Genomic DNA, 24721 nt, shown 5'->3' on the forward strand with positions numbered 1-24721 from the left:
CCTAGATATCTGACCTTTCCCTGGAAGCTTGTTCTTCTGTGTGCCATCTTAGCGCATTTCACCACTCCAGCCTCAAGTTTCTAACATCTTGTAGTTGTGTTCTGTCTCTTCTCTCTCTGTTCTTCCCTGTTTTTCCCCTCTCACAGGCTGTGCGAAGTTTAACTGTGCATCTGAACAGGTGACATTCAAACCTGGTGGCAGGAGGACCCGATTTCTGAGTACGCCCTGCTTGGCTCTTTGTGTGTAACACCTTTACTCCTTCCTCGTCCTTGTTTTTCTGCTGCTTGGATCTGATGTTTCATGCAGTCCATTTTCATTTGTCTCTTTGTATATCATCTACCCAGTGGCTTGGCTGAACAACTGTTGCCATCAGAAGTTTGAGTCTCTGTTAGTTATGATTAAAGATACAGAGATAATAATAGGTTTCTGTAAACTTCAAAAAAACTTTCTGGTAGAAGTGCTTCTTCAGAAGTCCGTGACAGAGAGAGAGAAGGTGATAATGCTGTAGAGACTGCTGGCTCATTTGGATTAAGTGACAACTGACGTCCCTAGTCCCTTCCGCCCCTTGCTCTAGCACTGGAAGTAACAGAGAGCTTCTTGACCACTGATACACTTAGATCCTAGCACCAGGGAAGAATTACAACCTTTTTTTTTTTTTTTTTTTTTTAAATTCTTTTTCCAAGTAGATTGAAATCTTTTTTTCTTCTCAGTTAAGCCTAACCATCTCTCAGTTGAAATGATGCTAGAGTCTCTGCATTGGATCCTTTCACTCCCTTGCGCCCACCCTCTAAGTCCGGAAAACCGGCACTTCCAAAAGGGTTTCTGTATAGTTATTCTGATTAAGCATTTATTCTTTAAAGGACCAAAGCCCAGCACCTGCCAGGGAAAATCGTCTTTTCAGCATGATTGCTAGGATTTCCCAGCTCTCTTGTTAAAAGTGAGATGCAATAGCAGATCACCCAATTTTCTCAGCCTGTCGTCCCAAAGGTGAGATGAAGATGATGCCTGTCTCTTAGGGTTGTTGTACAAATCAAATAAGATCACATGCACAAACACAGGCAGCACTTGGGAAGCACATGTCATTTCCTTCTGATCAGCCAGTGCCTACCTGGCACATAGTAGGCAGTCAGTAAATGTATATTGAAATAAAAATTTGAAAAACAAAAACAAGGCTCAGGTAGAAAACCTTTATTAGAGTTTGGTTAAAGATCTTTTTTGTTGAGGCCTCAAACTTCTGATGTGGTTATTGAAGTGCTTTTTAAGTGCTTTTTAAATGCATGTGCAAAGGTCATCACTGTTTCTGAGTGTAGTTCACAGGTCCTTGGGCCTCACGTATCACCAGTCCAGGACTACTGAACAGAGGTGGAAGGTGTTATCCAATTTGGTAGCTTTCCAAAGCATGTATGGTTTTTGGGTACTCAGGTGGATAACTTTTCTGGTTAGACCAGGCTGGACCAAGCATGTTAGCACCTTGACACTTAAGTAAGCATTTAATTTCTATGTCCAGCTAGCAAGATGAAAAGAATTCAGTAGTAGGAGACAAGAGTTGTAAAGTAGGATGTAACATGTCAGGCCTATATTATACAGCCTGAGATGTCTAAGAGGGAAGAAAGAGAACCAAGGCTTTTTGAGAGATACACTTGAGATTAATTAATTAAATTCTCACACACTCTTAAAGGTAGGTGGCACACTTGTAACATCAAGTGAAAGTGGCTATAAATATTAAATCTTATCACTTCCTTTTGGGTCTAAAAAAAGAGACCCTACATCTGTTGAAGGCACTTGAGTATACATCATATAAGCCTTGGTGAACAAATTTGCAGGAGGTAGATTTTAAGCAAATATGGGAGGGAAAACAGGTACTTAACAGAGGTGGGATGTTTCTAGTTTTAGATGCGTTATTCTGTGCTCTCAAAATAGATTATGGTTTGGAAGCACGGCTTGGCTTAATGCTTTATTTATGTTCAAAAGTTGCTCGTTTTCCAGATACATTTAAAGATTTCTGGAGGGGAAGCAGTTAGTGTGTATCTCTAGGATTTGGAAATGTATCAGCCAGTTTAAATTGACTAAAAACTATAATGGTGGTACTGGCAGTCTACTGGGGTAGAATTGCTAATGCATTTAATCAAGTGCTTTTTAACAACCCAGCAGGAGAAACAGAAAGTGGGACAGGGTCAATGGAAAGACTGCTTGGGTATTTGCAATTCAAGCAGAAAGACCTGAGAGACTGGAGTTCCTCTCCCATCCCAGAACCTTAGTGGAGAGCATTACTCTTAGATCCAAAATTGGGTATGGAAGCTCTGCTGTCAGCCAGGTACCTCCGTTCTTCAGACACCCATGTTACAACTACGTAAGATGCGTCCATAGAACTTTACCTGTGGCAGGAACTCCAAGGTCCCACCAGTCTGCCTCTCTCTCTGTTTTCTCTTGCTGGGATTTTGTGTGCTATTTGGAGATTCTAAAGATTTCTAATATTTTACATTGATGTTTTCTTTATCTTTAACACGTTGCTCTCTCTTTGTGCTTCAGGGAAGATGGTGAAAAAAGTCTGTCCTTGCAACCAGCTCTGTAGTAATTATCTTTTCTTTCTCTTACTTTTTGGTCCTTGATTGCAAAGCGTGTTATCCATGAGTTCTTGGAACCCTGAAGCTTCACAACGTCCTCATTCCCAATTTCCATCTATCTAGTTCTGCACCCTTTTCTAAGATTTTTTTTTAACATGCTTAATTGCTGACCACTAGCAGATTAAGAAATCACCTCATAGTCTGCTCTTATGTGATGACCCTCTGTGAGTCTGACTTTGTGACAATTACAGGTTGATAGCCCATGATATAGAGAGAGATGAGGGATGCCTGGCTCTTTGGGGAAAGGGAGTCCTTTAGTCAGCAGGTCCATGCCAGCCACTCTTCCGCCCACTGGGAAATCAGCACTGATCCAAACACGGAAAAGCCCACATCCACAAATCCTAGTGGGAGACATCTGGTGGATTGGTGAAGAGAGAAGCACTACTTTATAGAGTTGGCTTCTTAGACTGGTGGCTTCTCATTAACGTGCAGGCAGTTCAACTACCCAACTGGCCACCTAGAGGGTCAGTCAGAAAACTCTGTATATTTGGCATATTGGGCAATGAGCTGTGACTCAGAGTAAATTATTGTTCCTAGGATCTGGCGGTGTGGGGTGTGGGAAATGTATTATGGCAGGAAAAAATTTAAAAATGGATTGTGGGTGGTAAAACATAGACTACTTCTTAGAGCTTTGCAGCAGAACTGAGAAAGGTTTCAAGGTTACTTCTCTCTGGAAGGCAGTCAGCATTCTCAGAAATACCTGTATTGCAAGTAGTATTCTTAACCCATTTACTGCTAAGATGGACTAAATGCGCTAAACGTACTCTCCATTCTCCTAGCTTTCGTAGTCAAGTCAGCTGTTGCCAGGCATTTATTTCTGGTCAGAGAGAGATGTGTTTATTTCCTTTAATGGGAAAGCCTGTTTTCAGAAACCAAAATAAAAAGGTTAACTGTATGGTTGACCCCTCCCGCATCATGGTCTATAAACCCCACTTCAGAATCCAGTCCTGTGTAAGACAGATTAAAATGAAAAATGAGATTTGGTTATAAAGGAACCTCACGGCATCAGAGGCGACTAGAGAGGTGTGACGCCCAGCATGGCTCCTCGTGAACGAGCAGTGTTCACCTCTACTGAGCTGCTTCAATTTGGCTTTTACCAGTTCTGCTCACTTGTGATTATTTGTGGTTTTCATTTTGATTGTCTCACTCATCATCAAGCTCACCAAGCAATTATTACTCAAACAGGAAGAGAGTCCTCATGCATGTGACATGCTTGCTTTCTGGATTTTATCACTAGCACAACTGCCACCCTCACTGCTTGCGCTTCTTCCTCTCTGCTTCCCCACCACGGTCTGTCTTGCTTTTCAAGGTAGGCTGTTTCCTGTGCTTTTATCCTTTTCCACTTGGGTCTCCTGTACCGTAGGGGAACTGACACTTCCCTTCACGCTGTCTGTGCAGTAGCTATCCCCTTGTGGCTCCAGTGGGCACTAGGAAGTAAGCTAATACACACACTGCAGTAGATCCATGTCTTGCCTTGGTGGTAAGAAGCATGTGACCGTCCTCACTCTGCAGCTTCACCTCAGAATTAGCTGTTAGTCTAATGCAGACATGCTTGTGTGTGCTGTTCCCAAGGTGGTGGGGTGTAAACTTGACCTGAGTCCAGTGATGAATTATCTAGGGCTTTTATGTGGCAGAGTTGCTTCGGGGCATGCCGCTGTGCTCTGGTGCTGCGTGGACCTGGAAAGCAGGAATATGTATGCATTTTTTTGAGCCCCCAGCATTACTTGGATATCTGAAGGCCTAGCAGCTCACAGCTTACCTTAGTAGCTTCTATTTATTCTGCAGGAATAAATGTGAGATCTGGTAAGAAAGTGGGGGGTGAGGGAAGAAAAACAAGATCCTGACTTTTCTTTCCCTCTTCCCTAAAACTTGCCTCTTCGAATAATCTTCAGTGTGCCCTCCAGCAGAGCCGAAATCAGGCAGGACACAGACCCCTTCTTCCTTTCTCATCAAACCATAGAAATAGAATTCCTTCATCATAACCTCAAAGCTTCCTCCTTCCCTTTGCACTCCTACCTCAGCTGAATGTTCCTGTTGCTTCCACTTGCGAGTGCTTGCTCTTCTGGGAAGGGGGGAGGGACGAGAATTCATGAACCAATTGAAACTGAGGTCATCTTCAGGAAAACCATGTCTTCCTGCAGTTGAACGATTCAGGCACTGCAGAGAACCTTCCTCAGGAGTAATCTTGGTTCTTAACTCATAGGCAAATGGGAGAGGTTGAAGCCTTCATTCCTCCCGAGTTCATGTTTATGAATGTGTGTGTGTGGGTCCACGTGAAAAAGGTTTTTGAACAGAGCATGCTATCTCTCCTATCGCTTCTTTCTGTTAAAGAATGGCTGAAGATTGTGGCATAGTATCCACATGGTTTGGGAACCCCATCTTTTCCCGGGCCAGGCAATCTACCTTTGCATTCCTTTAACTCCTGCTTTCAACCCTGCCTCAGGGCTCAAGAAATCATCTTCTTTTGCCCTGCATTCTGCAGCATTCTAGAGCCTCACTGACCTTAGCGCACCTCCCTCATCAGCGTGATGCTGGGAATGGGGTGCTGAAAGTTAAGTTTCAATACGCTGAAATACCATGTGAGTGGGCTGAAAGCAGTCCCCAGCCTTTGTGCCTGCCCTCTTCCGGAGTTTTTAGCTTCATCTGCCACAACTCCTAAAGAGAATCTGTTTTCATTACCCCGTTACTTATGTCGGAACATATGGCCAGACAAACCCTTGAACCCTTCCCCTCTTGCATGCCTTCCCAGCTTATCCTCTCCTCATTCGGTGGCTTGCCATTCATCATCCTGTGAAGTTTTCCCTCTTTCTGAAGTTCTAACCCAAGCTCCTTTTAATGGTTGTGTTCTGTTGCTTCGTCTAATTCTAGGGACCAGCAGCACAAACACCGTTGGGGGAACAGTGAACAGCCAAGCCGCCCAAGCTCAGCCTCCTACCATGACGTCCAGCAGGAAGGGCACATTCACAGATGACCTGCACAAGCTGGTGGACAATTGGGCCCGAGATGCCATGAATCTTTCAGGCAGGAGAGGAAGCAAAGGACACATGAATTACGAGGCAAGTCTTCTCTATTTGTCATTTCCCTGATCTAGCAGAGTATCACTTAGCACACACCTGAAGCAGAGGTGATACCAACTACCTAACTAGTGCTTAGCCTTCCATGTGGTAGCCTTCTTTAGCAGCTCAGAAATTCTAACACCCAGTTACCCTTTTGCCTTTGAATCCCTAGCTCTCTGTTTGTCAACTCGGTTTTTTCTCCCCTTTTCTCTTACCACCCTGAATTGCATACATATATATATATACACACACATGCATGTGACTCTACCCACTTCCAAGCACGGTAGTTACTCTACCCTTATTTGGCAAGTGTAAAGAGACAGTAACTGTGAAAGGTTTGGTTTGGGTTTTACTATACCCTCTAAGGTTCAAACAGCCCCAGTTTTAGAATTACATTTCGGTACCACCCATTTCCCCTCTGGGCTATACCCACACCAAACTTGACATGCAGTTGTTTTGTTTTCAGGGCCCTGGAATGGCAAGGAAGTTCTCTGCACCCGGCCAGCTGTGCATCTCCATGACCTCAAATCTGGGTGGTTCTGCCCCCATCTCTGCAGCATCAGCTACCTCTCTAGGTCACTTCACCAAGTCTATGTGCCCCCCACAGCAGTACGGTTTTCCAGCTCCCCCCTTTGGCACTCAGTGGAGTGGGACAGGTGGCCCGGCACCACAGCCGCTTGGCCAGTTCCAGCCTGTGGGAACTGCCTCCTTACAGAATTTCAACATCAGCAATTTGCAGAAATCCATCAGCAACCCCCCAGGTTCCAACCTGCGGACCACTTAGACCTAGAGATATTAACTGAGTAGATTTGGGGGCAGGAGATGGAATGCTGAAGGGTGGGTGGGAGGGGGGAAGTGGGAAAGTAGCCTATATACTAACTACTAGTGCTGCATTTAACTGGTTATTTTTTGCCAGAAAGGAATGTTTTTAATACCGCTTAGAGCCCTCAGAATTGAGACTGTCCCTCCCCTTTCACCATTTATTGGAGTGGAACAAGAAGAAAAGAGCAGCTTTCTTGTGATAGGGCAGCTTCAAACTATGCTTTCCTGTTTCTCTACACCCAATAGTGAGGGCTAGAAAAGAGAATCATTTATCAGAAAGCAACAAGAGAGCTCAGTGGAAAACCAAACCCATCTGTATATTCAAATGGGTGGAGCTCTTAATTTTGGTACCCACCCCAAATCCCTTATTCCCTCAAGAATCTAAACCACAAGACAAAACAAAAAAACTGTTGGGCTCTCTCCTACCCTGTTCCCCCTCCCATTTTCCTTTGTTTCTACTTTTGTTTCTTTCTTTTTTGGTTTAGAACCCAATGAAAAACACCAGGGGACTTGAGGTTTCAACCCTTTCTTATAATAGGTCATTAGTGCTTTAAGCAAATGATATTAGCAGCTTTTGACTGCAGCATTAGCAATTAGGAAAAAAAATTAAGTCCCCTGCGGACATGTAACTTTGCCATCAGTTTTGATGTGGAAACACTGTGATATATAAATGTTGTTGGACAACAGTAGTTTTAAGAGTAAAATATGAAAGGTTTAAAAAGTTGGAAAAAAAAAAAAAAGCAAGCTCTGTCCTTTACTTATTGAGACACTTTAGCTTTTTTCTTTGTATTTCCATTGTAGTAGATAAATAAATGTGAATGTAAGATTGTATAAATTACTGTACTTGAATACTTCTGTTCTCCCAGTATTGCTTGCTGGATATTTTAGTGCCTTGGACTTCTACTGCTTCTGCCATTAGCACCAACTTCTCATCAGACCCCAGGTCAGCAGAGGGCATATGGAAGGATATTAGGTCCATGTGACCCCAGCAGAGGATTATGCCAAAGGGAAACTGAGTGTTTTGTTCTGTTGTTTTTTGTTTCGTTTTCTTCGTTTTGAAGTCATTCAGTTTTGTCTAGAGCAGGTGTAAGATGAGCAGGGTGAGAAGTTAAGTTGACATCAGTGGTTGAAAGCAGAAAGTTCCTGTTTCAAGAACAGTAAGGAGGGGTGTGGTAACAAAATTGAGCAATTTAAAAGATTAAGGGTGGTGTGTGATAAATGAAAGAAAGACTTAAGAACAGGAGAACAGACTTGTCGGGAAGCCGTGTGCTGCCTGGCCCACGGGGTGCCATGAGCCTTACTTAATCGTCAGGCTTGATAGACAAGACCTAGTGGAAATGGCTGAATAGAAAGGGAAGGGGGTGGGGGCTACTTTTTAAGTTTGGGAAATGTTGATAGTGGAAAGTCACCGATGGAGAAAGATGCTCTAAGAAAAACTTTGCTTTCCTCTTGTTGCAAAATATATCCTGCATTTCTCAGCTTGGGGTACTGTTTTTTGTGGAAAGTGGACCCACATCTGAATGAAGCATCATAAGACAGAGTGCTTATTCCTATTCATTTCCTGTGATGTCCAGATGGTTGCAGGATCATACATCTGTTGTGCCACCTCTGTGTCTAGAACTGCAGCTGATATTCTCACATCCTCATATAAACAAATACTCCCCCGAAGTAATGACTGCAACCAATCAGTATTATGTAGTGCTACGCCTAGTTGTAATGGGCAATTCTGTTATTTTCAGAGCTTTCAGAAAATAACTCTCCTAATTGGCTATGTCTGGGATCTCTGTTATCTATGAAGATGCAGAAAGAAGCTAGGACTCCTAATCTTTTGGGTGCTTCTTCTCTGGACTCTTGAGTTGGGAAGTTAACACATTTCCAGTCTCTTACCCACCTCAACAGCACATCCCAGGAATCACCACAATAGGGGGAGCCTGCTTGGCTGTCCTATCCTGTTGTTCCTTCATGGGCCCTGTTTTCGTCAGTAAGTTAGCCTAGGTCCCAGAGATGCACAGAACACTGAAGGTTTAGGAGAGTAGAAATGAAAAGGACAGGGGTTCCAAGCCCTGCTTCAAAGTTGTTTACTTATTTATTCTCTGCTTAAGATTCTTGGGGAGATGGTAAGAGTAAGGATAGAATAAAGAAGGTGCCAAGTAAATGAGAAATGGACCACCTAAGATCAATGAAACCATACTTTTTACTAGAGGAACGAGGGAACCAAATGCAGCACATTATTTTTTGTTATTTTGGTTTAATTTTGAGATCTCTTCACTTACACACAAAAAGTAAGAACTGGTTTTATTTACTGTTGATTTTTTTTCCCTCCTGTGGATGAAGTAACTAAAGCCTAGAGGAATGAACTAGTGCTACTGAACTGTTTAAATTATTTTTGTGTTAATAGTACACTTTGAGTATCTTTTTCCACATTACAAAAAATCTTTCTGAATTATAAATGTTTTCCTTACATTATTTAACAATGTACACTGTTTAAAAAAACAAATAAACTGAATTCAAACCTTGGGGGTTTCTCAGCAGCCGTTAATTGTACATTTTGCACTAACTCTGGGTGTGGCGCTTCTTGTAAGACTGCGCTTCCTGCTTCAGTTTGTTACCTTTGTAGACTTATTTAATGAAACCATTCGAATAAACCAAACTTGCTTTTGTTGAGCTGTGGGGTTTCATTTCCAGCAAATTCCTTTTGCATGATCTCATTAGCTCAGTTTTGAGTTGTGTACAGTTTATAACTGGATTCCTGATTCCGGGAACTTTTTTAAAGCAGAGCAGTTCTGAACTAAGATTATGCTTCAGAAAAGGGAGAGATTTTTTTTCTGGGGGAAGAAAAAAGGTAAGGATGTCAAAACCAAAAGATGAACATATGACCAGATCCACATGATGAGAGATACGATAAAGGGGAAATCATGGTAAGCTACAGCCTTTTCATCTTCCAAGGGAATAGAAATGGCTGACTGCCTTCCTGTAGGTTAAAGGAGTGCCCTGCCTCGGGTTCATAGCTTCCCACAAATGGATCTGTGATCTAAAAATTAATAAAAGCCATAGCTTGAAGATTAGATGAAAGGCACAGCCCAAGATGCATCTTAAAAAGAACCTGCAAATTCATCATGGGGGCAGGGGGTTATGAAACATTTAAAACTATGAAAAAAACCCAAGTTAAGATGGGTTATATCTCACATCTGAAATGGAGAAATATAAACACCTACTTGTGTTTTTTGTTACAAAGGAAAGAATTTATTTTGCTGTCTTAAAATGCCTTTTCTTTGGCCTTCAATCATTTCCTTGATCAGGAAAAAAACTGCAGGATAGTGACACCATAAACCTATAAACGAGAGATTATCATAGATGAAGACTGCAGCCAGGATTGCAAGGTAGCTAAACGCCGCTGTAGCTTTTGTTCTCAGGAGGATACACAACACAGTTGTGGACAACAGTAACACCGAGCCCCACGGTGAAAGGCGGCAGACGTTACAGTTCCATGTAGGCAGTTGTAAAAGTTGGTGCTTAGTAGTACGGCTTATGTTGCTTACAGGACAGGTAGCCACTGGGCATTCCTAAAATTTCTATACATACTAACACAGCACCTTAGCAATAAATAGTGAAGAACCTCAAGAGCCAAAGAAAAGGTGGTTCATCTCCGAGCCTTCCCCTGCAGGGTGTAAGCGTGGTTTTGACTGCTCAGCTTTATCTGCGGCAAGTTCCAACAGTCAGATCCTCTGGTTAAGTTGAAGCAAGGCAAATCCTTGGAAATAAAGCTCATTCCCTAGGAACGATGAACAGTTTTATGGCGAAAAAGTAGTTTTTGAAAGTTCCTTTCTGACAAAGTCAAGGATGTGACCTGAGCCTCCATTAGGATGGATCCAATTTCCTTTTCTTCAAGTCCTGGTTCTTCCCAGTGATATCACAGTTTCCTACGGGAGAAAAAATAATTTAAATGTGGCTGCTATTATTTTCCAAGTAAGAAATAAACTGACAGCTAGTGATTTCTGAACTCTGTTAGTTAACAATCCTAACTTAAGCTAAAAAGCCAAGAATGAAAACTTACGAGGGCAGAGCCCTCCGTCAACACTAGATCAAGTTGTAGTAACCAAACACGATGGGCCTACTTTAATGAGGAAAAGCTCTTCATTCAGTTCATGGTTAAGCTTCCTACTACTATCAAGGGTTACGAGGGGTTACACCTCTAGTCAGGAACTCAAAGGAAAAGTTGTGGCTCAAACCAGTTACTTGTCATTTTCTTAGACCGCTGTTCCTCTGGCAAGACAGTACCCAACTTCTTCAAATGGAATATCATTCTTCCTTTAAAAGGCATAGAATCAAGCCCAAGTTCTTTTAATTTTTGTTCCTAAACACTTCACTACCTGTTACATCTTGGTTGAGGTTGTGAGTTTGGAAATGGGAGGGTCCCGATTTTGCTTGTGGATTCCGGTGGCCCATGTTCTGTGGGGTCCTGTCCCAAGTCATCCTCTGGTTCTTCAGAGCTGGTGTAGCAGAGGTCTGGAGCAGTTCCGGTTTAGACAAGGGCCTGACATCACTGTCACCTGCATCTGGATCCATATCCCACATTCCAAGACTGTCTGCAAGGACCAAGATCATGGGAAAATGCAGCATCGCCCAGTGTTTTCACATAAAGCGCTGGGGAAAGCTGGTCCTAAGAAATCTCACGTCACATGTGGACTGGGACAGCTCCTGGCATTTCTCCTTCCCCTACCCCTGAAAGTACACTGGAGCTTCTCTTAGGCCAATAGAGGAGCCAAGTGTGTGTCCTCAGACCTGCCATCAGTCCATTGGGCTCCCTTTTTTCCCCAAAACTTCATGGGACTATAAAACAGGTAAAAAGGAAGATTTTTTTTTTTATGCCAAAAGCGCATGTTGTAGGTACGTACTGATCAATGCTTAAGTCATACCCGTAGCTCTTACCGACCTGTAAGGAAGTCTTTCTCTGCGAGTGGTTCAGAAACGGCAGTCACAGGGGTGCTGTGCGTCAGAGGAGGTGCTGGTGGTGCTGCCAGAGTCACTGGGGGGTGGGGGGTGGGGAGGACAAAGTCACAAAATCACTTAACCGTTGGAGAGAGCCTCAGAAGAGCAAAGCTGCTGGAGTCACACCAGTTTCTAGCAAAGCGAGGAGCAGAGAAGATTCCTGATCCCGTCCCCGCCTGCAGATAGATCTACGAGACTAGAAAGACTTTTTTCTTCTCACCAAATTGGGGAACGGGGTTAAAGAGTTCATTTTTCCTTAAGCAGCAAAAATAGGTTATTATTAGAAGCTATCTCGTCCTTTTTTTTTTTTCCCAAAAAAAAATCTTAAGCAGAAATTCAAAATGTAAAACCAATAGAAATTGCGGCTCTGGCTGTGGGAGGTCACTTCCCTGCAGCCTTCCTGCCGGGAGCTTCGGTGGCCTGGAAGCTCAAGATCTAGAATAAACGTTACTATTAAGAACATCCCCTGGGCGCCTGGGTGGCTCAGTGGGTTAAGCCACTGCCTTCAGCTCAGGTCATGATCTCAGGGTCCTGGGATCGAGTCCCGCATCGGGCTCTCTGCTCAGCAGGGGCCTGCTTCCTTCCCTTCCCCTCTCTCTGCCTGCCTCTCTTCCTACTGTGATCTCTCTCTGTCAAATAAATAAATAAAATCTTTAAAAAAAAAAAAAAAAAAAAATCCCCACCACGGTAAGTTTTCTTCCCCCTACACTAGTTTAAGCCTGCCAGTGCTGAGGGGAATATTAATGACATAAACGCGAAGAAAGTCCTCTGAATCTTAGAGAGAAGCTGGGCAAAAGTCCAGCTGGTCTGGGATAAGCCCCTTCTTCGTTTCTACTCTGGGAAAGACAAAAAAGTCTGTGCTACTACTAAGTTGGCCTCGAATAAACTGAAGTTCACAGCTGAAGCATGGCCAAAAGCCCCCACTATCCTCAAACCATTCCTCCTTCTCTTCACAGATCACTCAGAAAGGCTTTATTCTAGCAGACACGGCCAAAGTACCTGAGAGAAATGTTCTCTACCCTGAAATTTCTAGTTCTAGTTTCCCTCAAGGGCCATTTCCTTCCCTTAAAAAAAAAAAAAGAAAAGAAAAAGAGGAATGTCTTGAAAAATGGGGAAATGATCTTAGGTGCTTAGACTCCTCTAACCTGCAGGGAACCCGAGAGAAGTCCTACTGAGGTCTGCTCGGCCCCAACCCCGGCCCCCACCCTTCTCACACACCCTGAGTCTTCTTCTCAACCTCCCGAGCAGACAGTTGAACTTGCTGCTGCTTCTCCATTTGCTCCCGGAACTGCTGCTGCAGCTGCTTCTGCCGGAGCTTCCGCTGGTAGGTGGCCTCACTCTCGGCTGCGGTCAGACTTGAGCACCACGAGAGAACAAGCTGGGGTGATCCGGGGCCCGCGTAGCGAAAAGCACCCAATGCGCCGGCTCAGGCAGTGAACCGGGAGGTAGTTCCACCCCGCGGGGAAGAGAAGAGAGGGAGGGAACCATGACCGTACCGGGAGCCGCTGGCCTTCTCTTCCTGCCCCACAGCGTGCGGATCACCCAAGCGGCTCGGTCTGCAAGGGGAGGTCACCTCCTGTGGTTTGGGGGACCCCAGAGCCACGTTCTGCCGGCAGCTGCTGTATCTCGCTTGTTCCACAGATGGTTCAAAATCTTGTCTTTTTGCTTTTGTTAAATCCACTTCAAGAGGCAACTAAGGACAGAAAGGCGGTAAGTAACTTCTTCCAGCCACACTTGCCCTTCCTTGTCCCTGTCTCAATGATCTAGATTCCTGAAAAATGGCATTTGATAGTCCTCGATCCATCATTCCCTCTAGGTCCTGAAAAGCTCAGACAATGGATCCACACTTCACCTAGTATTTTTATTACAGTAAAACAATTTCATGTTCTACTTTACACCATTTTGTATTGATCAAGTTTTGATAAAAAGGATTACCTTTATGATCCAGGGCAAATGGTCGATAGACCCTAATTTGAATCTCTCATCAGCTGGATCAGTCTGACGCTATCTACTTTTTCACTCTTTTCATGGAAATGATCATATGTAATCTGTGGAGGCCTACCCCTTCTCTGCCCTTTCTCCTAGGACCTCCCCCTAAATACAACACTCATCCCTGAAGAAGCCTCGGGTTGCTTCCAATGAGAGGAAGAAAACTTGCAAAGCCCGGATGCAGGGTGCTAGCTAAGGCTCCTGGGAATCTCCAACTTGGGCTCATTCCTGCATCTCACCAAACGTGAAAACTAATGATAGTTCATGGCACTGGGCACAGTGCTCTACTTCCAAGCCCTAAGCACTACAGAAACCCAGAGCTTTTCGCTTGGGAGAACTTCTCCCTCAATTCATATTGATAGAATAATTGAAAAGGAGAAATTGAGATGACCACATTTTGATAAAGACAACCTAAAAATGACAACTGTATTATGAAATTTCTTATCTACATTGGAAAGTAAGTAAGTAGGTTCAAAATAAAGGAACTAGGCACCTGGCTGGCTTAGTTGATAGGCTACTCTTGATCTCGGGATCATGAGTTCGAGCCCCCATGTTGGGGGAAGAGATTAAAAATAATAGTAATGTATTTTTACTTAAAAAATAAAATAAATGAGCTTGTGCTACAAGAATGAGCACTGAGGACATTTGTTAAGTGAAATTAGGGCCAGTCACAAAAGGGCAAATATGTATGACTCCATTTATATGAGGGATGGACTTAGAGTAAAAAAGCAAAACAAAGTAGAATAGTGCTTGCCAGGGGCCGCGGGGAAGAGGAAGCAGGGAGCTGTCATTACAGTTTCAGTTTTACAAGAAAAGAATTATAGAGACGGATGGTGCTGATGACAAAGGTATTCACTACCTCTGTCTACCTAAAATGGTTAAGATGGTAAATTTGGGGTGGTTTTTTTGTTATTTTGTTAAAGATTTTATTTACTTATTTGACAGAGAGAGAGAGCACAAGCAGGGGGAGCAGCAGGCAAAGCTTGGGACTTGATCCCAGCTCTGTGGGATCTTGTGGAACTTGATCCCAGGACCCCGGGATCATGACCTGCACTGAAGGCAGACACTTAACCAATTGAGCCACCCAGGCGCCCCAACATAGTAAATTTTGTTATGTATATTTTACTGCAAGGGGGAAAAATAGGGAAAAAGTGAGCTTTGAAAAAAGCTTAAAAGACTCACAATGCTAAGTACTGTCAAGGATGTGGAACAGCTGCAGTTGTACAGTGCCATGCAGGCGTGTGAATTTGTACGACCACACTGGAAAACTGGAAGAATCTGCCAAAATGAAACATGCTGTCCTCTGACCTGACCCAGGAATCCCCAAGACAAATGTGTGTGTGTGTGTGTGGTTGTGGGTGCACCAAAAGCTGTGTACAAGGATGCTAATAGCAGCTCAATTCAAAACAACCAACAACTACCCAGAAAACTCCAATGTCTGTTAAAGTCAGAATGGACAAATGAGTTGTGCTATGCTCATGTGATAGAAAAGTATACAATGGAAATGCTACATGCAACATGAATGAATCTCGCAAACACGCTGAATGAAAGCCAAACACAAAATAGTCCGTATATTTGGGCTCCCAAACGTACAAGGAATCCAAACTAATTTATGCTGCTCAAAGTGGTTTCCCGTAGTAGTAATGACAAGGGGAGGCCTTGGCAATGACTTGAAGGGACGCTACTGAGACTTCAGGGACGCTGGCAATGTTTTATGTAGATTTAGATGCTGGTTAGGTGGATGTGTTCATCACACTGAACATGTATGATGCATGTACTTTTCTACATGTTTACATGTACATTTTAATACTTAAGTGAATTTTTATAAAGAACAATTTCATTTATCTGAAGTTCAAAAACGGGGAAAAATCTACAAGGCTGGGGCACCTGGCTGGTTCAGTCATGAGAGCATCCAACTCTTGATCTCGGGGTTGCAAATTGGAGCCCCACATTGGGTGCAGAGATCACTTTTTAAGAAAAGAAAGAAAAAAATTCTAAGACACTGAAAGTCAGAATAGAGAAGTCAGGACAACAGTTCCTTTTCAAAAGAGAAGTCAAGGTAGTGAATGGGAGGAGCAAATGGGGCCCTGGGATGCTGGTAAGTTTTAGTTTCTTATCTGGGAGATAAGTAACTGTTCACTTCTAAAAAGTCATCAGACTGTGCTATTATGAATTATGTAGTTTTCTGTGTATATGTTGCACTTCATTTTTTTAAATCTTTTAAAAAATAATAGAGTAAGAAAAGGAAAGGAGAAAAGGAGAAGGATGTTATCAAAATGGTATACTCGAAAGCTCCAGGTGCCCCCTCCTCCTAGAGACACTGAGTTAAGTTACAGACTAGACCCTGCATCTAGTTAGACTACCTAACTAGACACAGACTAGAATACCTTTGTGAGAACCCCAGTGACCAGCTGAGAAGCTACATGACTCAGGCCAGCATAAAACCAAGATAAGGAAAAAAAAAAAGACAGGATTCCAGTAAAAGGGGTAGGAAAATTCATGTTATTTTGCACGCCCACTCACACCCCTGCCCTCACCCAGCATAGAGCAGTACAACCAGGAGGAAACTTCCCATCCTGAGCTCTCCTCCGGGGATGAAAACACAAGAGTAGACTATGCCTCCAGTGTTGTGGCTTGTCTGGGAGCTGCCCGAGGCACTGGTTTCTGTTTCCCTGACTCAGCACACTGATGGGACCAGCAGAGTTTAAGAGTCACTAGAAACAGAGATGAGCACCAGACCACACTGGAGCTACGGTGACGCAGTCAGATGCCAGAAGGAGAAGGAGATCACAAAAGGTTTGAGAGGTCCTAGGACCTCTAGCTGGGCTTACTGGTAAAGGTCTTCCCCTCCACAAAAGCAATACATAAAGACTGGGACAGGTGGTTGTTTCCTCAAATGCCACATCTCAACAAAAGATCACAAGGCATAGAAAGAGATAGGGAAATGTGGCCCAAACAAAGGAACAAAATGAAACCCAAAATTGAACCGACCCTCCCAAAATGCAATCTATGTGGTACCTAACAATGAATTTAAAATAATGGTCATAAAGATGCCTAATCAGCTAAGAGAGCAAACACACAACTAAATGAAATCAAGAAAATTATGCATTAATGAAATGAGAAGAATATCAACAAAGAAAAACAGCCAACAGGTTCTGGAACTGAAAAATATAGTAACAGCTGAAAAAGTAACTAGAGGGATTTTACAGCAGACTTGAACTGACAGAAGAAAGAATCAGCAACAAGAAGACAGATAATTTGAAATCATCTCATCAGAAAGCAAAAAAGAAGAATGAAGAAACATGACAGAGCCTAAGGGGCCTCTAGGACAGTTGTCACACTATGTATTAAGAGTCTCAGAAAAAGAAAAAGAAAGGGGCAGAGAGATTATATGAGGAATTAATGGCTTAGAACTTCAAAAATCTGAGGAAAGAGAAGACACACAAATTCAAGAAGCTCAAAAAACTAAACCTAGGATAAACGCAAAAGGCTCATATAATCAAATGGCCAGAAATCAAAGATGGTACACTAATAAACAAACTACCAGAAAGAGAAATTAAGGAAACAAACCTATTTATAATTGTAACAAAAAGAATAAAACATTTAGCAATAAAGGAACCACGGAGGTAAAGGACATGTAACTGTGAAAACTGTAAGACTGATGAAAGAAACTAAAGAATAAATGGAAACATATTCCATGCTGTGGACTGGAAAAATTAATATTGTTAGAATCTCCAAACAAACCAAAATAATCTACAGATTCAGTGCAATCTAATGGCATTTTCCACAGAAACACAACAAACAATCCTACAATTTGTATGGAACCTCAAAAGACTCTGAATAGCCAAAGCAAACCTGAGAACAAGTGGAAGGCATCATGCTACTGGATTTCAAGCTACACTACAAAGTACAGTAATCAAAACAGCATGCTACTGACATAAATACAGGAACCTAAAACAAGGGAACAAAATAGCTCAGAAAGAAACCCATGTTTATACGATCAACAAATTTATGACAAAGCCAAGAAGGTACAATGTAGAAAGGACAGTCTCTTCCACAAATGGTGTTGGGAAAACTGGACAGCGCATGCTAAAGAATTAAACTAGACCACTATCTGGCACAATACACAAATATACTCAAAATGAAGTACAGACTTGTGTTAAGACCTGAAACTATAAAACTCCTAGAAGAAAATACAGGACATAAGCTCCGTAACACTGGGTTTGGTGATGACTTTTTGGATCTGACACAAAAACAAAGCCAACAAAAGCAAAAAACAAGCAAGCGCGACTCCATCAAACTAAAATGCCTCTGTGCTCCTGGGTGGCTCAGTGGGTTAAGCCTCTGCCTTCAGCTCAGGTCATGATCCCAAGGTCCTGGGATCGAGCCCCGCATCGGGCTCTCTGTTCGGCAGGGAGCCTGCTTCCCCCTCTCTCTCTGCCTGCCTCTCTGCCTACATGTGATCTCTCTCTGTCAAATAAATGAATAAAATCTTTAAAAACAACAACAAACTAAAATGCTTCTGCACAGCAACAGAAACTGCCAACATGAAAAGATAATACAAATTTTACAAATATTACATATATTTGTAAATATACAATATTACAAATATTGTATAAATATTTGTATAAATATAAATATTATATTACATAATATTTGTAAACAATATAACTGATAAGGGGTTAATATCCAAAATATGTAAAGAACGCACACAACTCACTAGCAAAAACAGCAAATAATCCAATTAAAAATGGCACAGGGTCTATACAGACATTTTTCCAAAGAAGACACAAAGATGGGCAACAGACACATGATACTCAACATCACGAACCATCAGGGAAATGCAAATCAAAACCAAAATGAGATACCTGTCAGAGTGGCTATTATCAAAAAGGTAAGAAAGAAGTGTTGGAGGGGACGTGGAGAAAGATGAACCCTTGTGCACTGTTGGTGGGAATGAAAATGGGGGCAGCCACTGTGGAAAACACTATGAAGGTTCCTCAAAAAATTAAAAATAGAATTACCATGTGATCCACCAATTCCACTTCTGGGTATTTAGCCAAAGAAAACAAAAACACTAACTCGAAAAGCTATCTGTACTCCATGTCCACTGTGGTATTATTTTCAATAGCCAAGGTACAGAAATAACCTAAGTCTCCATCCACGGATAAATGGATGCAGAAAATGTAGTAAATACATAATGGAATATTGTTCTGCCATAAAGAAGGAAATCTTTTATTTCCCATAACATGGATGTACCCTGAAGGCATTAGGCTAAGTGAAATAAATCAGAGAAAGACAAACACCAGGGCGCCTGGGTAGCTCAGTGGGTTAAGCCGCTGCCTCCGGCTCAGGTCATGATCTCAGGGTCCTGGGATCGAGTCCCACATCGGGCTCTCTGCTCAGCAGGGAGCCTGCTTCCTCCTCTCTCTCTCTGCCTGCCTCTCTGCCTACTTGTAATCTCTCTCTGTCAAATAAATAAATAAATAAACTTAAAAAAAAAAAAAAAGAAAGACAAACACCATATCATCTCACTTATATGTGGAATCTGGGGGAAAAAAAGAAAAAGAGCTCATAGGTACAGAGAATAGATTGGTGGTTGCCAGAGAGAGGCAAAATAGGGGTGGGGGATGTAAAAAAGTACAAACTTACAGTTGTAAGTCATGGGAATATAGTATACGGCACAGTGATTACAGCTACTAATATTATATATTTGAAAATCGCTAAAAGTAAATCTTGGAGGTTCTAAAAAAAATTTGTAACTAGCTTTGGTGATAGATGTTAACTAGACTTATATATAATGGTCATTTCATTATATATACAAATATCAAATCATTATGCTGTATACCTGAAACTAAAATAATGTTATATTGCAATTATATCTCAATTTCTAAAAAGTCAAAGACAAAGAGAAATCTTGAAAGCAGCAAGAGAAAAGAAAATCATCACATACAAGAAAGCCTCCATAAGATTATTAGATTTCCTCTTACCAGACAGAACAGAATGGGATAATATATTGAAAGTGCTGAAAGAAAAAAGCTCAGCCAACAATATTGTATCCAGCAAAACTATCCTTCAAAAATAGAGAAATTAAGACTTTTACATAAAAACAAAAGCAGGGGGAGTTCATTTCCACTAGACCTGCTCCACGAGAAATGCTAAAAGGAGTTCTTCAGAGAAAAAAAAAGATGCTAGACACTAATACAAGGCTACACAAATATAGTAAGTTCTCCAGTAAAGGTAAATACATAGATAAATATAAAGCCTGAATTAATATCCTTTTGGTACACAGAATTTAAATGAAAAAACTATTAAAACTACATAATGAATATAGAAGTTTTAAAACAACTATAGTTTTTATAACTGTAAATCTCTGTATATATATTGTATATATACAATATATAAAGATGTAGTCTGTAACATCAATGAGATAAGGTGGAGCAGGTGTGGAGTTGTAAAGGAATAGATTTGGGGGCACCTGGGAAGCCACTAATTACACTTAGTTAAGCTAGTTAAGCAACTGCCTTCAGCTCAGGTCATGATCCCAGGGTCCTGGGATCCAGCCACATGGCAGTCTCCCTGCTCAATGGGGAGTCTGCTTCTCCCTCTCTCTGCCTCTACCCACTCCCAACTTGTGCCCTCTCTCACTCTCTCTCAAATAAATAAAATCTTTTTTTAAAAAAAGGAATAGTTTTTGTATGCAAGTGAACTTGTTATCAGTTTAAAACAGAATGAATGCTGCAACTTTAAGATATTTTATAATTGCAATAATAATCACAAGGAAATTATCTCTAGAATATACACAAAAGGAAGTATGAAGGAAATCAAATCATGTCACTACCCAAAAGTAAAACAAAACACAAAGGAAGGCAGTAAGGGAGGAAAGGAGGGACAAAAAAAGCTATAAGACAACAACAAAATGGCAACAATAAGTTGTTCTCTAACAGTAATACTTTAAATGTAAATGGATTAAACACCCCAATCAAATGACATAATTGGCTGGACAGATTTAAAATTATATGCTTTTTATTAGAGTCTCACTGTAGATCTAAGGACACAGGCTAAAGGTGAAAGGATGAGAAAAGATATGTAACTGGTACCAAAGGAGAGCAGGATGAGCTATACTAATACCAGGCAAAACAGACTTCAAGTAAAAAAAATTGTAACAAGAGACAAGGAGAACATTATATAATGATAAAAGGGTCAATTCACTTAATATGTATAACAATTACAAATATTTGTAATTGTTAAACACCAGAGCTCCTAAATATATAAAGGAAACTTTCTCAGAACTGGAAAGAGAAATAGACAGCAACAAAATATAATAATAGCAGAAAACTTTAATATTCTACCTCCAATAATGGGTAGAATAAACCAAAGATTAATAATAGAGGATCTGAACATTATAAGCCAAATGGACCTAAACATATATATGTATATTCTGTATATGTCTGTATATATATATATATGTATATAAACGACATATACAGAATACTCCACCCAACAACAGTAGGTTATAAATTCTTCTCAAGTACACATGAAATATTCTCCAGGGGAGACCACATGTTAGGCAACAAAACAAGTCTTCACCAATTGGATACAGAAATCATACAAAGTATGCTGACTGATCACAATGGAATGAAACCAGAAATCAATAGCAGAAGGAAAAAGTGGGAAATCCACAAATGTGGAAATTAACGTACACTCTTAAATAACCAATGGGTCAAAGAACAAGTCAAAAAGGAATTTAGAAAGTATCTTGAGACAAATGAAAATAAGAAACACCAAAAGTTATGATATGAAGCAAAAGCAGTGCTAACAGGTAGATTTATAGCGGAGGACATGAGCTAGTGAGAAAATGAAAGAAATGGAGATACATGACAGAGAACAGAAATGCAATAGGAAGAAATAAGGGACAAAACAATTTTTTGAAAAGATCCACAAAATTGATAAACTCTTAACTAGATTAACTAGAAAAGAAAGAGAGAAGACTCAAATAACTAGAATCAGAAAGTAGGGACATTACTACTGATGCCACAGAAATAAAAAAGATTATAAGACTACCCTGACCAGGGGCGTCTGGGTGGCTCAGTCAGTTAAGCCTCTGCCTTTGGCTCAGGTCATGATCCCAGGGTCCTGAGACAGAGCCCCATGTTGGGCTCCCTGCTCAGCAGGGAGCTTGCTTCTCCCTTTCCCTCTGCCTGCTGCTCTGCCTGCTTGTGTATGTTCTCTCTCTGTCACATAAATAAATAAAATCTTTTAAAAAAAGAATACTCTGCACAATTATATACAAACAAATCAAATAACCTAGAAGAAATTGACAAATTCCTAGACACATACAACCTACCAGACTGAAGAAACAGACAATCTGAACAGACCAATAACTAGTTAGGAGGTTAAATCAGTATTCCAAAACCTACCACCACCAACAACCCCAGAACTAACTGGCTTCATGGGAGAATTCTACCAAACATTTAAAGAATTAACAGCAATCCTCCTCAAACGCTTCCAAAAGCTAAAGTGGAGGGAACACTTCCAAGCTCATTCTATAAGGTCAGTATTACTAAGATACCAAAGTCAAACAATGACACTACATAACACTTATCGTGATGAGCACTGAGTAATATATAGAATTGTTGAATCACTATATTGTACATCTGAAACTAATGTAACACTATATGTTATCTGGACTGAAATTAAAATTTTAAAAAACTTAATAAAAATAAAACAAAACAAAACAAAACAAAAACCAGTGATACTACAAGAGAAAAACACTTTGAGAAAACTATGGAAAAATATTACGAATATTAATACAAAGATCCTCCAGGGGCACCTGAGTGGCTCAGACAGATAAGCAGCTGACTCTTGATTTCAGCTCAGATCATGATCTCAGGTGTCATGGTACTAAGCCCCAGGTTGGACTCCATGCTCTGCAGGGAATCCGCTTCTCTCCCTCTCTCTGCCCCTCCCCCAGCTCATGCATGTGTGCTCACTCTCTCTCACTCTCTCTCTCAAATAAATTAATTAACTAAAAATTATTTTTTAAAAAATCTTCCAAATACTAGCACACCAAATTTAATAGCACATTAAAAGAATTATACACCATGACCAAGGGGTATTTATTCACAGGATGTAAGGATGGTTCAACTCCACAAATCAATCAATGTGATACACTACAGTAACAGAAAGAAGGGACAAAAGCACATGCTAATCTCAATTAATGCAGAAAAAGCATTTGGTAAGACTCAATACCTTTTCACAATAAAAATATTCAACAAACTAGGAATAGAAAGAATATACCTCAACATCATGAAGGCCATATATGAAAAACGCACCACTAACAACATACTCAATGGTGAAAGACTGAAAGCTTTTCCTATAATATCAGAAGCAAGGCAAGGATGCCCACTCTCACTACTCATACTCACATACTGGAAATCCTAGCCAGAGCAATTAGGCAAGAAAAAGAAATAAAGTGGAAAAGAAGTCAAATTATCTCTAGATGCAGATGACATGATCTCATATGCAGAAAACCCTAGAGACTACAAAAAAATTGCTAGAATAAATTGTTAGAATAAAAAGTTGCAGGATACAAAACACACAAAAATCACTTCTGTCTGTACACTAGTAATGAACAATCCAAAAGGAAAATGAAGAAAACAATCCATCTACAATAACATCAAAAAGAAATACTTAATAATAAACCTAACTACCACGAATGTGAAAGACTTCTACACTGAAAACTGCAAAAAGGTTGCTGAAAATAATTAAAGAAGCAACAAATAAATGGAAAGACACCCCATGTTCATAAAATTTAATATGGTTAAGATCCCCAAACTACTTATTCAATACAAACCTTATCCAAATTCCCATAGCATTATTTGCATAAACAAAAAAAATTTCATCCTAAAATTCATATGGAATCTCAAAGGACTTCAAATAGTGAAAACAACATTGAAAAAGAACAAAGTTGAAGGATTCATACCTTCTCATTTCAAAATAAACTGTGATCAAAATGATATGATACTGGGGCGCCTGGGTGCTCAGTGGGTTAAGCCGCTGCCTTCGGCTCAGGTCATGATCTCGGGGTCCCGGGATCGAGTCCCGCATCGGGCTCTCTGCTCAGCAGGGAGCCTGCTTCCCTCTCTCTCTCTCTGCCTGCCTCTCCATCTACTTGTGATTTCTGTCAATAAATAAATAAAATCTTTAAAAAAAAATGATATGATACTGTCATAAATACAGACACACAGTCCAATGGAATAGAGAGCCCGGAAATAAACCCTTTCGTATATGATCAAATGAATATCGGCAAGCGTGCCAAGACCACTTAATGGGAAAAAGAGAGTCTCTTCAATAAATGATGCTGGAAAAAACTGGATATCCACATGCAAAAGAAGGAAATTAGACTGGTATCTTACATCATAAACAAAAATAAGTTTAGACAAACTAAAGACTTAAACATAAGACACAAACCATAAAACTCAGAGAAGAAAATATTGGGGAAAAGCTCATGACATTGGATTTGACAATGATTTCTTGCATATGACACCAAAAACACAAAGCAAAAATATATAAATGGGACAATGTCAAACTTAAACATTTTAAAGGGAGCCTATGAAACAGGAAAAAATATCTGCAATCATGTCTCTGATAAGGTGTTAGTATTCAGAATATATACAGAATCCTACAACCCAACAACAAAATATTAAAATCCCCAATTAAAAAATGGGCAAAGAAACAGACATTTCTCCAAAGATGATATACAAATGGCCAAAAAGCATATAAAAAGACATTCAACATCAAAACTCATCATCATAGAAATGCAAATTAAACCCACAATAAGATAGCATCTCACACCCACTAGGATGGCTGCTATCAAAAAAACCCAGAAGATAACAGGTGTTGGTAAGGCTGTAGAGAAATGGAACACTTGTGCACTGTTGGTTGAACACTAGTGTGGCCACTACAGAAAACACTATGGAAGTTCCTCAAAAAACTACCACATGAGCGCTGAGTCAGTTAAGTGTCCTACTCTTGATCTGAGCTCAGGTCTTGATCTCAGGGTGGTGAGCTTCAGCTCTGTTTAAAAAAAAACAAAAATACTACCATATGCTCCAGCAACACTACCTCTGGATATATAACCAAAATAACTGAAAGGAAGGTCTTGAAGAAGTATTTGCAAAACCATGTGTATAACAGCACTATTCCCAAGTCAAGAGATGAAAGCCACCCAAATGTCCA

At 40.9% G+C, this 24721-nt stretch overlaps 2 protein-coding genes across 32 annotated transcripts in view; one reads left to right on the plus strand and one right to left on the minus strand.

Annotated features, from left to right (window-relative positions):
* WNK1 (WNK lysine deficient protein kinase 1) overlaps positions 1–9166 on the plus strand; it is a 143072-nt gene extending 133906 nt beyond the window's left edge. For 10 of the 23 annotated variants that reach the window (XM_082737986.1, XM_082738005.1, XM_082737997.1 and 7 more), the window contains 5 exons: positions 147–239; positions 2530–2571; positions 4517–4543; positions 5493–5680; positions 6147–9166. In XM_082737986.1, the coding sequence (XP_082594112.1) occupies positions 147–239; positions 2530–2571; positions 4517–4543; positions 5493–5680; positions 6147–6464 (668 nt within the window). In that variant the 3' untranslated portion in view covers positions 6465–9166. The remainder of the gene's footprint in view (positions 1–146; positions 240–2529; positions 2572–4516; positions 4544–5492; positions 5681–6146) is intronic. The other 13 variants (XM_082738001.1, XM_082737987.1, XM_082737988.1 and 10 more) reach the window with 4 other exon arrangements.
* Positions 9167–9722: 556 nt separating this feature from the next.
* RAD52 (RAD52 homolog, DNA repair protein) overlaps positions 9723–24721 on the minus strand; it is a 36724-nt gene continuing 21725 nt past the window's right edge. For 7 of the 9 annotated variants that reach the window (XM_082738115.1, XM_082738118.1, XM_082738114.1 and 4 more), the window contains 5 exons: positions 12988–13184; positions 12710–12846; positions 11436–11528; positions 10873–11088; positions 9723–10422 (listed from right to left, as the gene is read on the minus strand). In XM_082738115.1, coding sequence (XP_082594241.1) covers positions 10361–10422; positions 10873–11088; positions 11436–11528; positions 12710–12846; positions 12988–13184 — 705 coding nt within the window. In that variant the 3' untranslated portion in view covers positions 9723–10360. The remainder of the gene's footprint in view (positions 10423–10872; positions 11089–11435; positions 11529–12709; positions 12847–12987; positions 13185–24721) is intronic. The other 2 variants (XM_082738121.1, XM_082738120.1) reach the window with 1 other exon arrangement.

Source organism: Mustela nivalis (assembly GCF_964662115.1).
Source record: "Mustela nivalis genome assembly, chromosome: 7".
Classification (NCBI taxonomy): domain Eukaryota; kingdom Metazoa; phylum Chordata; class Mammalia; order Carnivora; family Mustelidae; genus Mustela; species Mustela nivalis.